The 17,112-nt window shown below is 45.9% G+C and overlaps 1 protein-coding gene across 2 annotated transcripts in view; it reads right to left on the minus strand.

The window, feature by feature from the left end:
• IPO9 (importin 9) overlaps nt 1–16,540 on the minus strand; it is a 47,065-nt gene extending 30,525 nt beyond the window's left edge. The window contains exons 1-5 of one of the 2 annotated variants that reach the window (XM_070501455.1): nt 16,328–16,517; nt 11,840–11,949; nt 1,651–1,712; nt 1,350–1,436; nt 422–623 (exon numbers count right to left, since the gene is read on the minus strand). In XM_070501455.1, the coding sequence (XP_070357556.1) occupies nt 422–482 (61 nt within the window). In that variant the 5' untranslated portion in view covers nt 483–623; nt 1,350–1,436; nt 1,651–1,712; nt 11,840–11,949; nt 16,328–16,517. Of the gene's footprint in view, nt 1–421; nt 624–1,349; nt 1,437–1,650; nt 1,713–11,839; nt 11,950–16,327 lie in introns of both variants that reach the window. The other variant, XM_044762903.2, reaches the window with a different exon arrangement.
• Nucleotides 16,541–17,112: the final 572 nt, after the last annotated feature.

Genomic DNA, 17,112 nt, shown 5'->3' on the forward strand with positions numbered 1-17,112 from the left:
CCACACATCAGTTACGTAGGCAGATTAGCTCACTTAAAGCACCAAAAGCTCCTTTGAGCAGATACTACCACTATCTTAACTTCATACACGAGGAAACTCAGGCTCAAGAGACTAGGTGACTGGGGTGAAGGTGAAGCCAGAATATGAACTGAAATCTGAGTGCTTAAGCACGATGCTATCGCTCCATCCTTAAGTGGTAAGGTGTGGTAGCAGGAGAAGCACTCTACCAACTTAACTCCCAGGAAAGGGTCAACGGAGTAGGACAGACACAGAGATAAAAAACCAGGAGGCAGGGGCAGCACCAGGGAGAGCTATAAACTTCAGTCCCTACTGCTCAGAGCCGCTCCGTTACAGAGCGTCTTCTAAGCCTTCTTGTTACTTGGGATCCAAGTAGCAACACCAGGGAAAAGGCTTCCCATACCTGTCAGCACGCGCATGGCTCCATGGACTGCATTCAAGTCTCCGCTCACCAACATCTCCATGAGCAGGTTGAAGAGCTGGGGCCAGGCGTCAGGCCAGTCCCAGTGGGCGATGGCAGACACTGCATAGGCCACGCTGGAGCGCACCTTGCTTATTGATTCTCTCAACCCGTTGGGCAAGAGCTCCCGGATAACAATTTTCGCCTGCAGAGGAAAAAGCCCACCTGCCATTACACCAGGTTAGTAGTGACGGCATATCTATCAAAAACTCCAATATATAAACTTGACAAATAATTAACCCAGAGAGTTCATCTGTGATCACTGAACTTACGCTGTCCATTACATTAGCCACCAGCTACACGTGGCTGTTTAAATTTAAATTACTTAACATGAAATAAAATTAAAAATCCAGTTCCTCAGTTTCACTAGCCACATTCTAAGTGCTCAGCACCCATATGTGGCCCGTAGCTATTGAACTGGACAGCACAGATACAGAGCATTTCCATAACCGTGCAGAGTTCCAACGGACAGCGTTGCTCTAGACCATACACCTCAAAATTTCTTGGGGGCACAGAATGGTTGGACAGCACTGCTCGAAGCAGAAACAGTATTTCACTTCATCCTCAAACAACTCTTTAAAGTTGGAATTTTAATTCTAATCTTAGGTGTTTAGGAAATGAAAGCTTCGAAGTTCAAGTGCATCTCCAGTATCTCACAGCTAGTACCAGGCAGAACTAGCATTTGAACACAGATCCCCTGATACCTGAGCTCCCTTGTCTACAGCATGGTGCCCAGAATGCCAGCCACCAATCATCTCCCTTTCTGTCTAGTCTTTAGATTGCTCCACGTTGTCCAAGAATGTTGCAGCCCAATCCCTTAAGACGGCTCCTCCAGTCTCTGTAGGCAGACTCACCAGGTAACTCTCCTTACCCTTTCTGTAGTTTCCGGAGGCCTAAACTTCTCTGATTGGGCACACCAGTGCGTCTCCACATATTGCTTCAAAATGACTGATGCCAGCTGTGAAGAGAATAAGCCAAGTAGTACAGCAAGGAAAAGACTTTCTTCACATATAAAAACTATATACCCCGCCTGATACATTCATTTGAAGTATATCTAAATCTGGTACACAATCCTAACTTATTTATAAGTTGGTCTTATTCTGTCTCTTTGCCATAAGTTTCATTACCAAGTAAAGAGAAATCACGTAGAAATTGGGCTAGTCTGGACTTACCTGACGAATCGCCAGTGCCCCCTGGGGATCTACAGTCAGCTCTGCCAGGTGAACACCAAATTCTGAAAGAGAAAATTTTACTGTGAGTCTAGGAGCACTCAGGAAAGCCATAGCAATTTACTGAGCTCTAACCCTGAGGCCAAGAAGAGAGACTTCAGAGAGGAGCTTGATCCACTGCTTCTAAAAGTGCTAACAACTGCTAAGATCGACTCCTCCAAGTAAGAGAAACCGGCTTGCCGGCAGGGCACAGCTGCTTGCACCCAACAGTCCCAGCACCCTCTTATTTTCTCCAACTACTGCAGAGCTTCTTCAGCCATCTTCTCTTCCAAGATGGCAAACGCTTCCTCTTAGACGATGTACGCAGTGTCTAACTGAAACCAGTACTCTCTCACCCCAAAGAAAAACTAAAAGCAGTGATATCAAGAGTTGCCCAGATATACACCACCAGATAAGAGATGATTAAGTGTAAGAAAATCTGGCTTTAACAGGCTTAGTCCTGAGAATATACTGCTGTTAAGTAAACAGTTTCCAATAAGCAATGTAAGCAGTAATCTTGGAATGCATACTGGGAGAGTAGAAACAACTCTTACTCCCAAATTAAAATTTAGATCTCTCAATGCAATCTCTATCAAAATCCCAATGATGTTTTCTGCAGAAACAGAAAAATTCATCCTAAAATTAATATGGAATCTCAATGGATCCTGAGTAGCCAAAATAATCTTCAAAAAGAAGAACAAAGCTGGGAGACCCACACTTGCTGATTTCAAAACTTACTACAAAGCTACAGCAATCAAAACAAGGTGCTACTGGCATAGAGAGAGACGTATAGATCAAGGGAATAGAACAGACAGCCCAGAAACAAACCGTCGCATATATGATCAAGTGATTTTTGACAAGGGTGCCAAGACCATTCAATGGGGACTGGACAGTATTTTCAACAAGTGGCGCTGGGGAAACTGAATATCTACATGCAAAAGAATGAAGGTGGACTCTCACTCACACCATGTACAGAAATTAACTCAAAATGGATCAAAGACCTAAATAATGTAAGACATAAAACAATAAAACTCTTAAAGGAAGCATAGGACAAAAGCTTCATGACAGTGGATTTGGCAATGATTTCTTGGATATGACACCAAAAGCAGAGAAAGCAACAGAAAAAACAGACAAAATGGACTTCATAAAAATTCTACAATTTTGTGCATCACAAGACACCATCAACAGGTAAAAAGGCAACCTATGGAATGGGAAAAAATATTTGCAAAGTATAAATCTGATAATGGATTAATATCCAGAACCCCTGAAATTCAACAACAAGCAACATGACTCAAAATGGGCAAAGGACTTGAACAGACATTTCTCCAAAGACGACACGTGAATGGCCAATTAGCACATGAACAGATGCACAACATCACTAACCATCAGGGAAATGCAAATCAAAGCTATGCGATAACATCTCATACCCATTAGGACTTGAACAGACATTTCTCCAAAGACGACACATGAATGGGCAGTTAGCACACGAACAGATGCACAACACCACTAACCATCAGGGAACTGCAAATCAAAGCTATGCGATAACATCTCATACCCATTAGGACTTGAACAGACATTTCTCCAGAGACGACACATGAATGGGCAGTTAGCACACGAACAGATGCACAGCACCACTAACCATCAGGGAAATGCAAATCAAAGCTATGCGATAACATCTCATACCCATTAGGACTTGAACAGACATTTCTCCAGAGACGACACGTGGATGGGCAGTTAGCACATGAACAGATGCTCAACAGCACTAACCATCAGGGAAATGCAAATCAAAGCTATGTGATAACATCTCATACCCATTAGGATGACTACTATCAAAAACCAGAAACCAAGTGTTGGTGAGGGTATGGAGGAACTGGAACCCTTGTGCATTGCTGGCGGGAATGTAAAATGTTACAGGTGCTGTGGAGAGCAGTACAGCGGTTCCTCGAGAAATGAAAACTAGAATTACCATGCAATCCAGCAAATTCCACTTCTGGGTACATACCCCAAAGAACTGAAAGCAGGATCTCAGAGAGATAATTGTATACCCGTGTTCACAGTAGCATTACTCACAATAGCTAAATCGTGGAAGCAACCCAAGTGTCCACCGACAGACGAACGGATAAGCAAAATGTGGTACATACATACAATGAAATATTATTCAGTCTTTAAAAGGAAGGAAATTCTGCGATATGCTACAACAACTGCTACAATGGAGGAATCTTGAGGACATTATGCTAAGTGAAATAAGCCAGTCATGAAAAGACAAATACTGTATGAGTCCACTTACATGAGGTACTTAAACATAGTCAAAATTATAAAGACAGTAAGTAATGGTGGTTGCCAGGGGCCGGGGGAGAGGAAAATGGGGGGGTTATTGTTTAATGTGTATAGAGTTTCAGTTTTACAAGATGAATTATGGGGATGGATGGTGGTGTTAGTTATACAACAACGTGAATGTCTTTAATATCACCGAGCTGTGCACTTAAACACGGTTAAGATGGTAAATTTTAGGTTAAGTGTATTTTACCACAATAAAAAAACATTTAAAAATTTAGATCTAATTTACACTTGGAAAGGAGTCACTTATCCAATACTTACTTGTGAAAAAAGGAAGAAGAATGTAAGGCCAAGAGAGCATCACAATGTTCACATCTCACATTCTAGGGCCACGCTATCCAATATGGCAGCCATGAGCCACAAGTGGCTGCTGCGCACAGAAACGTGGCTAGTGAACTGACAGGTGCTATAAATGCAACATATACACCAGACCGCAAACTCAGCGTGAAAACAAAAGCGTAAAATATCCTATTGTTTACAAAGACTAACTACTGAAATACTTTGCATACATTAGGTTAAATGAATAAAGTATTAAAAAATTAAATTTCCCTGTTTCTTTTTACCTTTTCAATATAGCTACTTGAAAATGTAAGATTGTGCATGTGACTCTCATTGTATTCCTACGGGACGGCCGCATTCTGGAGAACGGACAGCAGCTTTCACACCTGCTCGGGGTGGCAAGTGCACAGGTTACACAGGCTCATCCCTCCCATCTGGAGGGAGCCACTGAGTGTGTAGGTTCAAATCCTGGAGCTACTATGTCTGACCTTAGGCAAGTCACTTTTCCTTTCTAAACCTCAGCGTCCTCATCCACAAAAGGACAATGGTATCTAGTGATAAAGCAGTCCATGAGGACTGAAAGATAAAATGCATATCAAGTACACAGCACAATGCCTGGCACGGTAAAAACTTTAAAAATCAGTTATTGTGCTATTATTATTTTTATTGCTACCAAGAAGACATTGTTTGGCTTCCTGTCTATGTAACAAACGCTACTTTCTATGGTAAGTCTAACTACCATGTCTGGATTCCACAGAACAGCCATCCAAAGGGCACTTATGCAACAGAAAAGTTCATATCGAGAAAAAGTTGTTCCATGCAGTTTCATGTCCAAGGCCTATCCAAGTAAACAGGTTAAAAACTACTGAAAATGACCCATGTCTGTATTTTTTAAAGTGTCTTATTTTGAAATAATTTTTAGACTTAAAGACAAGCTGATGAATATAGTACACTGAGTTCATGGATGTCCTTCACCCACGTCCCTCTGATGATGACAACTTACATAAGTGCAGCTCAACGATCCAAACCAGGAAACTCACACAGGCAGAGTGCTATTAACTGAGCTACAGACTCGAGCATCTCACGAGTTCCCCTACCGTCCTGCTTCTGTCTCAGGTCCAATCCAAGAGCCCACACTTGTGCGACTGTCAGGTCTCCTCGGTTCCTCCAACGTGTACCCGCCCCTCATTCCCTCCTTGTCCTTTGTGACCAGAACACTTCTGATGAGCAATGACAGTTATTTTTGGAATGTGTGCCTGACTGAAGCTGCCTCACAATCAGACTGAGGTTGTTCCTTCTCGGCAAGAATATCAGAGCAGTGATGCTGTGCCCTCAGTATTCGTATCAGGGAGTACACAATGTTGACATTTTATCACTGGGAATGTTAACCACGGTCACTTGGTAACGGGGTCTCCAGGGTTTCTCCCTTTGCAACCGATAACAATCTTGGGAGAGATATTAGATTATGCTAAATGTCCTGTTTCTCTTCAAACTTTCACCCACTGACTTTAGCATCCATCTGTGGATCCTGCCTGCAACAACTGCTACTGTGTTGTCTGCCGAGTGGTGATTCTGTCTTCGATTCTCTTTACATTTATCAATTAATTGCAATTCTTCTACAAGGAAAAACCGTCCCTCCTCCTTTATTTATGCCAGTACAGAGTCAGGACGATTTATTTTATCCTATGGGTTTTAACCTAATGCTATCATTTATTTCGTTGCCCAAATCGTTCCACTTTGGTCGCTGGCAGTCCTGGTTGGCTCCGGTGTACTTCCACATGCTTCCATCCTTTTCCAAGCACTTCCTTATTTTCTGATATCACAACATATTCTAGGCTCATCTTGTATTTTCTCTGCCTAAGCCCTGGAATCAACTTTTTCTCCAAGGAGCCCTGGTGCTTTATAGTGGAGAACACTATGCAAAAACCAAATCTGGGCGCTAGGTGTGCTCCCTGCTACTGGGTGTCACCGGTGCTAGGCCCTCTCAGAGAACAGTGCTGGAAATACATGTACGTATACTAACCTACAGCTACACACAGGCCTGTGCACCAGTCTGCCTGTCCACCCAGCCCCCACCCATCATACTGATACCTCAGATGCCAATCCAACACCTCGCAGTTCATTCTACTTTTCTTCCTTTCCTTATTTGTGATTCTTTCTCTGACAGTGATAAATCTGCCTTTCATTATCTACAATAAATTTACTTATTTGTTCAATCTTAGTATACACATAAACTAATTACAGAACTATTAACCCACCCCTTGTGAAACACAGATATGTTAACTGGAGTACAATTTTTGTGTATAGTTCTTTTTGACATCAGTCTTACAATATGCAGTCAAAGCACAATTTTCCAGTTACTTGGATTAGTTCTTTTATTTCCCAAGACCTAGCAGTCATATTATTCACCTGTAATCCAGTTAGGTTCATTTGCTACCACGTGTGCTCCATTTTGGGTCTCCTCCATTGTCTGACTTTAATTATTCACTTATTTTTATAAAACATTACTATGATTCTCAGAGTCAAAGGTATTCAAAAGGGCATAGTCCAAGAAGCGTCGATTCCTCCTGATCCCTATTAACTCCCTTCCACTCTTTCCCCACACCCTCCATGTAGGCAACCAACCAGTTTCTGGTTTAACTTTCCTGTATTTATTTATTTATTTTTTTGAGGAAGATTAGCCCTGAGCTAACATCTGCCACCAATCCTCCTCTTTTTGCTGAGGAAGAGTGGCCCTGAGCTAACATCCGTACCCATCTTCCTCTACTTTATAAGTGGGACGCCTGCCACAGCATGGCTTGATAAGTGGTGCCTTGGTCCACACCCGGGATCTGAACTGGTGAACCCTGGACCGCTTAAGCGGAACATGTGAACTTAACCACTGCGTCACGGGGCAGACCCCTCCGGTATTTCTTTTGCATGAATGAGCAGATACATGTGTATCTTCTTCCATCCTCTTGTTTATATGAAAAGTAGCATATTATAGAGACTCTTTTACACTGTTTTTTTTCCCAGTTAATATTGTATCCTGGAAGTCATTCCAAATCAATTCAGAGATTCCTCATTCTTTGACATAATGTGCCACTGTAGAGACGTACCTACTTTATCCGTCTACTCTCCCATGGATGGGCAGTTGTTCCCAATTTTGTTTTTAAAACAATGTAACGGTAAATAATACTGTGTGGGATGTATTTTTGTATTGTCCAAGGTCTATCCTCAGGGCAGAATCCCACAAGTGGGACTGAGGGGTCAAAAGGCTGGTGCCCACGTGGTGGTGTGAGGTGTGGCCAGACTTTTGTCCAGAAGGATCGTGCCGACTGCATCCCCACTGGCGATGCTGAGAGCCCTCCACAGCCTCAGCAACAGACGGTGCCGCCAGACGTGAAAATCTCTGCCGCCTGACAGACGAGAAGTGGTATCTCAGCGCTGTTTTAGTTGGTATTTCTCTAATCACGAGTGACTCTAAACTTGTTTTTGTAACTCTGAGTGCCATTTTGATTTCTTTTGGGGGGGAGGAGGGGTGATTTATCTGTCCGTGTCTCCCTCCATTTCTCTACTGGGGTTTCGGTCCTTGGCTTCTCAATTTTTAAGAGTTCTTTATGTAGTAAGGATATCATCCTTTTGTCCGTGGTATATATTGTGAAAGATTTCTCCCAGTTTGTCCCAGCTGTCTTTTGACGTTTTATATGGCGCTTTTTGTCATGCAAACAAAAAAAAAGTTTTTACCGTAGTCAAATGGATCAACCTTTTGTTTCACTGCCGCTACACATTTAGGCACAGTTAGAAGGTCTTTCCTTACGCCAAGGTTAAAGAAAAACTCACCAGTATTTTCTTCTAGAACTTGTATGGTTTTATTTTTTATTTTTTAATGTTTAGACTCCTAATCCATTTGGAGCTTACTTGTTTAATGGTGCGAGACCCTGATCTAATTCTAAATGGCTACCCAGCTGTCCCAGCACCTTTCATTAAAAAGCACATCTTCACCCCAATGCCCAGAGGCGCCACCTTTACACTAAATCCCAGAGGTACTTGTGTCGCTCTCTGGACCTGCTAGTCTGTCCCACAGCTCCATCTACCCAGCCGTGTGCCAGCGCCATGCTGCTTGCTTTAATTCCAGAGGCTTCAGATGACGTCTTCACGTCTGGTAGAACTGGTCCCCCCTCAGAGCTTTCCCTTTCGGTGTTTTGGGGCGATTCCTCCACGTTTGTTTTTATATGAACTTGGGAACCGACCCGTCTGACTCATCTGCCATGCTGAGCTGTGCTGTCAAGCACACTATGTGTCTTTCCATCTGTTCAAGTCCACTTTCAAGTCCTCAGGAGGGTTTAAAGAGTTTTCCCCCGGGGCTGGCCCAGTGGCATAGTGGTTAAGTTCGCACGCTCCGCTTTGGCGGCCCAGTTTGTGAGTTCAGATCCCAGGTGCAGATCTACACACCGCTCATCAAGCCACGCTGTGGTGGCATCCCACATACAAAATAGAGGAAGACGAGAACAGATGTTAGCTCAGTGACAATCTTCGTCAAGCAAAAAGGGGAAGATTGACAACGGATGTTAGCTCAGGGCCAATCTTCTTCGCTAAGAAAAAAAAGTTTTCCCTAATAGGTTCTTGCAAAATTCCTGTTAATTTTATTTCTAAGTATTTAATCTTTTTTGTTGCTATTGTAAATGTTTTTTTTTTAAACCACCCTTATGTTCTCTAACCTTTCATTGTTTGTGTATATGAAAGCTATTGATTTCTGTATTTTATGTACTGCTACTTTACTGAATTCTTACAGGCTTAACTCATTCTTATTACACCCTTATTTTAAGCTGCAGTTTTTAAAACAATCCCATAGCATCTACCATTTCACTCAGGAAAGGAGAATTTTTACAAGACCAATGCAAAAGCAGCCACATTCTCTCTAAAGCATTTACTAAGTGATTAAATCACAAGCAAGCACTTGAAACCCGCAGAATACCCTGAAGAGAGCGAAATCCACTCTCGTTCTTAGGGTTAAGACTCTGAATCTGAATCTTGGCTGACTCAGACTCTGGTAAGTCTGTAAAACCCACTCACAGCAGAAGCACACGGGAGGCCAACGTCCAGTGCAGTGGAGAAGGTGCCTGATGGTGCGTGTGGAGCCCAATGGAAGGAGGAGCATGCAAGGCAGCGCGCTACCACACTCAGATGCTTGGTGTGCTGGCAGACACCAACTTCACGGCCCCAAATGTCACTGTCTCTGCAGGTGTGGCCTCCCCAGATGCTGTCAACCAATTCTGTGGGCCTTACATGACATCTTTCAGAAAGATCTATGAGTATGTTCATAAATTACACGAGCCACACAGTCTTTTATTTTAAGGCAGTATTTCAGCACTTTTTTGCATGGACCACTGGGATGTGGGTTTTAATGCTCCTGACAAGAGCACAATTTTTGGATCATCACTACAGGGACAAACTAAAATGAGATCAAGATGAACAAAATCTGTAATCATATGGTGTGAAAAAGAAACTGTGGAATAAAATTAGACTTTGTGAACTGAGACTATAAAGCTTAAACAGATCTGAATAATTACTTTTCCAAGAAAAGCACACATCCTGTCACGGTTATGGGGCAACACTGCGGCTCACGGATGGGAAAGGGAAGGCACGCATTCTCCGCAAGTCCACATGGTACCAAGCAGAAAAGCCGCTGCAGCACGGAGACCGGGCAGATGCCACACTCAGCTCCTGCCACAGTCTGGGGTCCTTTCTCCGACCTGAGAACTTCAAGTTTATTCTTTTTAAAGAAAACCTTAGTGTGAATACATTTTTTCCATACCCATGCCAGGAGAAGGTGGCACTCTGGTGACAATGACAGGAGCTGAGAGCTCTTCACTCTACACAATCTTTACAGTAATCTTGTCTAGTAACCTATCAAAGACCACTCCGCAATTTCCACTAATCACTTGGCTTCACACATCGCTGAGACTGTAAGGGGTGGTGAGAGAAAGAGATCATCACACGATTAAGGTCCACGTGGGGCCTCGAACCCTAAGCCGACCAGGGTACTGGACCTACAAAGAACACTGTAAGATGGATTTTCCCTGAAAGCTTATTTTCTCCGCAGAGGAAGGAAGAAGCTGGAAAGTTTGAATGACGTGACTCTCTGCTCAAAAGCCTTAATGGGAAAGAGAATCTTCAAAGAATATCATCATCATTAACTAAAGACCAACTTCAAAAAGAGAAGGAATGAACAGAATGGATCTTCTTCTCTGCAGGCTCCCAGTTTCAAATACAGTGACCACATGACGAACTCTGCTTAGGAAACCCAAAAATGTCAAAGACAAAGAACTCATTTGCATTAGGCCACAGGGGGATAAAGGGAGGGGAAATATCAAGTATTTTATTTAAGCCAATTTATCCTGTCTAGACCATACACCCATTAGAAATACAGGGATATCAGTCCCCATAGACAAGTTTCGTACCATAAAACGTCTAGTTTACTTAAAAGCTGTATGAAGAATTGTTTATGAGGAGTCACAGTGGTGGTGTGGTGTGGATGGTGAACTCTGTGCTGTAAAACTAATGCCCAGAAGGAAAAGCCAGAAAACATCCTCAAGTTCTCTGACCTGTTTTAAATCTGATCAACACAGTTACTCCCAGCCATTGCTGATTTCTATTAAGTAATGAAAACCCTACTTACAGATATTCATCTAACAGATTACACAATATTTTTTGAAGAAATAAAACTAAGTATATCTGTAAAGAAAAGAGTATTTTCACTTATTTAATGTGTGTTGGGGGATTCCCAGTTTTGCTGACTGGTGTCTAAGATAATTTCTTTAGAAAGTACTAGAAAGAACAGTTGAATAACTTACTTTGGAATGATTACGGCAGGGAAAACACGAGAGACACAGACATACATGGCTGTTTTGTTTTGCTTGGAAAGGGGACCAATTCAGATTACACTACGATGAAGTTAGGCCAAAGGGGAACAGTCCCAAGTGGGTTGTATGAGTTGGCTTTCTAAAGCCATTCTCATCAGGAAATTTACTTTCTCTAGTTCCTTCTCCCAAGGTGAAATAAGGACAGACCCATTCTATTAACCTGGGTTTTCCCCCGACCCCAGGTTCTTGATTATACCTTTAATCCAATCCAAAACAGTACCCTTGACTTCCTTCTAAGAAATCCTTTGCCCTCTTTCCTTAACTCACTCTGTGGTCCTTTAGTCTTCTGCTCCTCTCTCTTGTCATCCCTTGTCCCCATTCTCTCCTTTCACCCCATTAGGCAAAAGCATTACCTAAGTAAAACTTGGTTTAAAGAGAAGCTCCAAGGAGAGCATGGAGGATAAAGGGTAAGTTCAGAAATGTGCTCCTCATTTGCAGGGTCTACTAGAGAGACGTGAGACTCGGCAGAGGTTTCGCCGTCAGGAAGCTACCAGAAGGAAAAGTGCGAACAGGATTGCGTGGGGAAGGACGCAGACCTGAGCAGGGCGCTGGAGAAGCCCCGCTTTTCTCATGGGGGTTGGTAAGCACCACAAAACCACAGCTGAAAGGAAAAAGAAAACTCCACCACTGGCCTTTTTCCGAGCGTGGCTGCCTTCCCCTCGGCTCAGTGCCCGCCACATGCCCAGGAGTGCGTCTGGATCCTGGAGGGGCTCCCTTCGCAGGTGACAGTGCTTACGCTATACTGTAAGAGAGCCAGAAAAGTGCCCATGAGAACCAGAAAGCAAACTTCCAGCCATCAGGACCACCTCTCTAGGATCTAAGATGGGGGAATCAACACGGACATCTGGCAGCATCTGAACGCCCGGGCAACCGAGGGGGAGAATCCCCCTCCCCTGTTGGACATCATGGTGGCGAAGGAAAGAAAAAAATGTACTTTCTGTGACATATCTGCTGTGAGCAAGACAGAAAAGGCTAAGTCAAGGCCAAATGATGGGGAAACATATCTTCATTCCTAATAGACAAAAAGAGACAACTTAAAGAAGAAAATGACCCAGGGTCTAAATCTAGTTATCTAAGAAAGTCTGTGCTATGCTGGCCTGGAAAATTAAAGCTTGTGATGAAAGCAACTCATTTCACCACTCGAGTGCTGCTGCTCTTAGAGGAAAGTAGAGAGAGAAGGAAAAACTGCATTCTAAGATATAAAAAAAGCAGAGCAAAAATACACGAAAAATAAAGAGCTGACACTCTCAAAAGTCATGATCTTACCATACGTCAAATGAAAGTGAGCTGAAGAAGCTGAGTAGAGAACATTAGACTTTGATGTACGAGATCTTTGGCAGTTCATAACCTTTCCAGTCTTTTTAATTACTGTGTTCATAAAATGCTCGATATGACCCTATTCGATAAAATGGAATTAGAAGACTACTACAACAGACCAAAAAGCCTTTTATTTTTACTCTACTAGGCACAGCTAAGTTCCTGCAACCCCTGCTGATCAAACTCACAATCCCAGCCCTCCTAAGGAAAATGAAAGGGTACCAATCATCTCCTGGAATACTGTGTAACACGGAACCTCCACACTTTGAAGTAACGTGCTCCTCAGTTCAGGATGGGGGTGCTGTCTGAAGGAGGTGGTTAGTGGCACCATCTCCTTCTCTAATTAACCTTCTTAAACAGGCTTTCACTATTGGAAAGGTTTTCTGCGTTTCCTTCAGATTCCAACTGACTAAGGAAAACGGCAAACACACGACACGGACTCAAGAAAATCATTGCAGGACTCCAGCTGATGAAATAACCTCTCTTGATTCTTTAGAAGCTGACCGACTACACGAGTCAGGTGAACCTCTCTCACACAGAACTTCCTTGGCTTAAGAGAACAGACTCCCATTCTGGAAAACTGATAAGTAACTATAGGCAAGTTATTTCCTGGAAAACACCAGCTGGCAGACTAAAGGACCAGGGTGCACTTTGGGCTCCAGGAACCCCAATTTTCTAAGACAACTGCTTCTCAAAATCTCCCCTACCCTAGAATCTGGTCAGAACATGTCAACCTCTCATCTGTCCATTTAACAGGGAGTTGAAAATTGACTGTCCCTTCCCCCAAAATTAAATTAGAGATTCTGCGACTTAATCCTCAAGACTGGGGCCATCTCCTGGCAGCAAAGGAGGGTGGCATGCCGGTTCGTCAGAGGGAACAGACTGGTTAATCTTAACGATCAGTGGGGACCAGTCTCCCATGTGAGGCAAGAATAAACGGCTCACAAACGAAGTGTGGTTATTTCAGGGGACTGAGTGACTAGAAACAACTGGATTTGGTTGTCAACTGACCTTGGGCCTGCAGAACCAAAACAGGATCAAAAGATTACCAGAATACAAATAATAATAGACACCAACCTCCAGATTTCTCATTAACTTCAAGTTTTAAGGAAGCATGTTTCCTAGGACTAGAAAGCAAAGCTTCTTTTACTGGAATACAACTAAAACATGAAGCAGTTTCAAAGGAGTGGAAACGATTTGTTCACTCATTTGCAAGAATGGCTCCTCACCTCGGCCTGCAGGGGGTTCTAACAGCAGGGGCAACGTCCCGGCAGTTTCATCAGTCAGATGGCTAAATGCTGGCTGGGAAGCCAGGTGCTGGATTCGCACGTAAAGACGGGCAATGGCTAGTGGAGAAGAAACGCCTGACCACGTTAATGAAACCCCCGAGATTCAGACATCGTAACAGACAGGAGGCGCTCTGGACCCAATGGCAAAAATAACTTGTTGAAGGCCACAAGAAGAGGAAAGGAGAGCAGCAAGGTACAGTATCTGAGAAATGGGTCACCATCCTCCATCTAAAAATAGGTTACTGAAGGAGGTGAATTTCTATAGTTTTAAATAAACATAAGGAATCAGGCTATTTAAAAACACAAACGGCCTCCAAAGGGTCCAAAGCACCGCATTCAGCTTGAGACTTGATCCAACCCTGTCCACCACATCCTACAGCTGGGAAGCTGTGCGTCCTGCGCCGTCCTCCCAGACCACGGTACCGAGGCCCTTCTGTGTCTCCCAGCACGCACGCCCCACAGCACCTTACCAGCCAAGTTATTCCCATCAGTGGCCTAGAGCAAACACAAAATTCTGCACTTCTGCTTAATTTTTGATTTCAAGACTCAAAAAACATGAAACGAGAGACTAGAACTTTAAAAAGACCTCAAGGAGTTTCTAACTGACTTTGCTGGATGGGACCTTGACAGTGTCTAGGGCTGAAGAGATTAGCACCAAAGTGGGGCTGTTGTTGCATGGTTTAAACAAGAGCCAAGGTCCACCTCTCATAGGAAGGTGCCAGACATGCATTTGGGGCATGAGAAGGTTGGGTATCATTCAGAGAAGGCACGGGACCCTCGACTTTATTCAAGTAGTAACCTGAATGTGATGGGTCCCTTTCTCACTCTTCCTCCTTGCTACCCAAGGGAGGCACAGACATTAACGTGAATCAAGGAATTCTCCTGGGAGGCTGTAATAACTCCTTCAGGTCGATCCACGCACGGGTCTCAAACAGCTTTTTCCTACCCGATGGTTGCTCCTTTCGTAGGGTCTCACCTTGTACAGAACAATGACAACTACAACTAGGCCTTCAAAATGGTCCTTAACCTTTTAGATCCCAAATCTCAATGCGTTTCCAACAGACCGAAATTCGTTTCCAACAGCTCTTTCACGTTTTGAGAACACAAAATTAAATTTAAGGGAGATTTGTCTTAATTCCTTTTCGTAAAAATCCTAAGTCCAGTAGCAAGGCCAGCTCGAGGGTTCAGTGTGACCGTCAGACCACGGACAATTTCCTGAATCTCCAAGGAGGCTTTAAGAGGTGGTGGAGACGTCCTGTGGAGCTAGGGGACCCTGAGGATCCGGAGTCCTCCCAGCGAAGCCCTGACCCACCAGCTCGTTTCTTCCATAAAGACCAGGAGGCTTCTCCCTCCTCCTGCTTCAGGATCCCACTGTTCTCTGTGGAGCGGCCCCCGCCTCCCCGGGCCTGGGGAACGGCCCACTCAGCAGGAAGCTGACAGAGCACCCCAAACCCAGAGCTTATTTGCTCCTCCATCACTCTATGACTAGGACAGGAGGATGGGGACAAAGGATCAGAGACCTCCATCACCCTAAGGCTTATCACAGGAGGATGGGGACAAATGATCAGAGACCTCCACCACTCTAAGGCCTATCACAGGTAGATGGGACAAAGGATCAGAGACCTCCACCACTCTAAGGCCTATCACAGGAGGATGGGGACAAAGGATCAGAGACCTCCATCACCCTAAGGCCTATCACAGGAGGATGGGACAAAGGATCAGAGACCTCCATCACCCTAAGGCCTATCACAGGAGGATGGGGACAAAGGATCAGAGACCTCCATCACTCTAAGGCCTATCACAGGAGGATGGGACAAAGGATCAGAGACCTCCATCACCCTAAGGCCTATCACAGGAGGATGGGGACAAAGGATCAGAGACCTCCATCACCCTAAGGCTTATCACAGGAGGATGGGACAAAGGATCAGAGACCTCCATCACTCTAAGGCCTATCACAGGAGGATGGGGACAAAGGATCAGAGACCTCCATCACTCTAAGGCCTATCACAGGAGGATGGGACAAAGGATCAGAGACCTCCACCACTCTAAGGCCTATCACAGGAGAATGGGGACAAAGGATCAGAGACAAAGAATGGTCCGTCCCTCCAAACTGACACGCACACGGAGGCCTTCCTAAGGCCGAGTTACTGTGAGGTCCGGGCGGGGAGCGGCTGCAGGTGCGTTTCCCCGATTTCTCGGAAGATCCGGGAGGAACCACCACCGGCCCGGCTCTGAACTCGGAGGCGGAGGCCGGAGCGCAGGCCCGCACTCGGCACGCGCCCCCGAGGCCCTGCCCCTCCGCTTCCCTCGCCCGGGGGGGACCCCGCAGTGGGGACGGGGAACAGGGTCCCGACTCGGCCACACTCGGCTGGCCGCCCGCCCGGTCGCGGCCCCATCACCCCCCGGCTCCGCCCCGACCCTCCCCCGGCGCCTCCCTCGCGGGGCCGGAGCCTCCCGCCCGCCCTCCCTCCCGCGCGGCGCAGGGCCCTCCTCGTGACGGCCGCCCTCACTCACCCTCCGTCACCTCCAGCACCTTGATCTGCTCCTCGGCCGCCGCGCGCACCTCCTGCACGGGCGACAGGATGCCGGTGAGCGTCTCCACCAGCGCCTCCTTCAGGCCCTGCGCCACCGGGCCCGGCAGCCCCGACGCCGCGCCCGCCGCCGCCGCGGCCGCCATCTTTCCTCCTCAGCCCGCCAGCCCGCCGGGGCCCGCCGCCCGACGACGGCTCCCGCGCGCGGCCAATCCGCGAAGCCGCGCCTGCGCACGGAGGCGGCGGGAGCGGTCGGGGCGGGGCGGGCGTCCGGGCCTCCGTCGAGAGCGCCCCCTGCCGCCCGGACAAGAACTGCACCCTGCTCCGCGGGGATCGCTGGGGATTGACGGGACCGCGGGGCCCCAGAGAGGCGAGGGGGCTTACTGAGGTCCAACAGCGCGTGCCACGTGACCTCAGATTCACGGATCTTTCGGGTGTTGGGAGAGAGGAGGTGGGCTGGGCATGGATGCAGAGGACTTTAAGGAGGGGGGTCTGGGTCAGAATTACCTCCTATTTGAGACCAACCTCATATTTCCCCCTAGACACTGAAAAACCTTGGGCCAAGTGAGTCTCTTCCTCCCTTAGGCTCAGGAATCCAAAGGGAAGGGGGAAAACTGAAGTGGACGGGGCAGTGGGGAGTGCTCACAAAGGCCCACTGTCTTGGTGTTCCAGCCTGGGTGAACCCAACCCACAAACTGGGAAGTGACCCTCCAGGAGAGAGCCCCCCGTATGCGAAAGGGCATTTCCTCCAGAGTAGAGGCTTCTGTG

The sequence above is a fragment of the Equus asinus genome, chromosome 30 (assembly GCF_041296235.1).
Source record: "Equus asinus isolate D_3611 breed Donkey chromosome 30, EquAss-T2T_v2, whole genome shotgun sequence".
Classification (NCBI taxonomy): domain Eukaryota; kingdom Metazoa; phylum Chordata; class Mammalia; order Perissodactyla; family Equidae; genus Equus; species Equus asinus.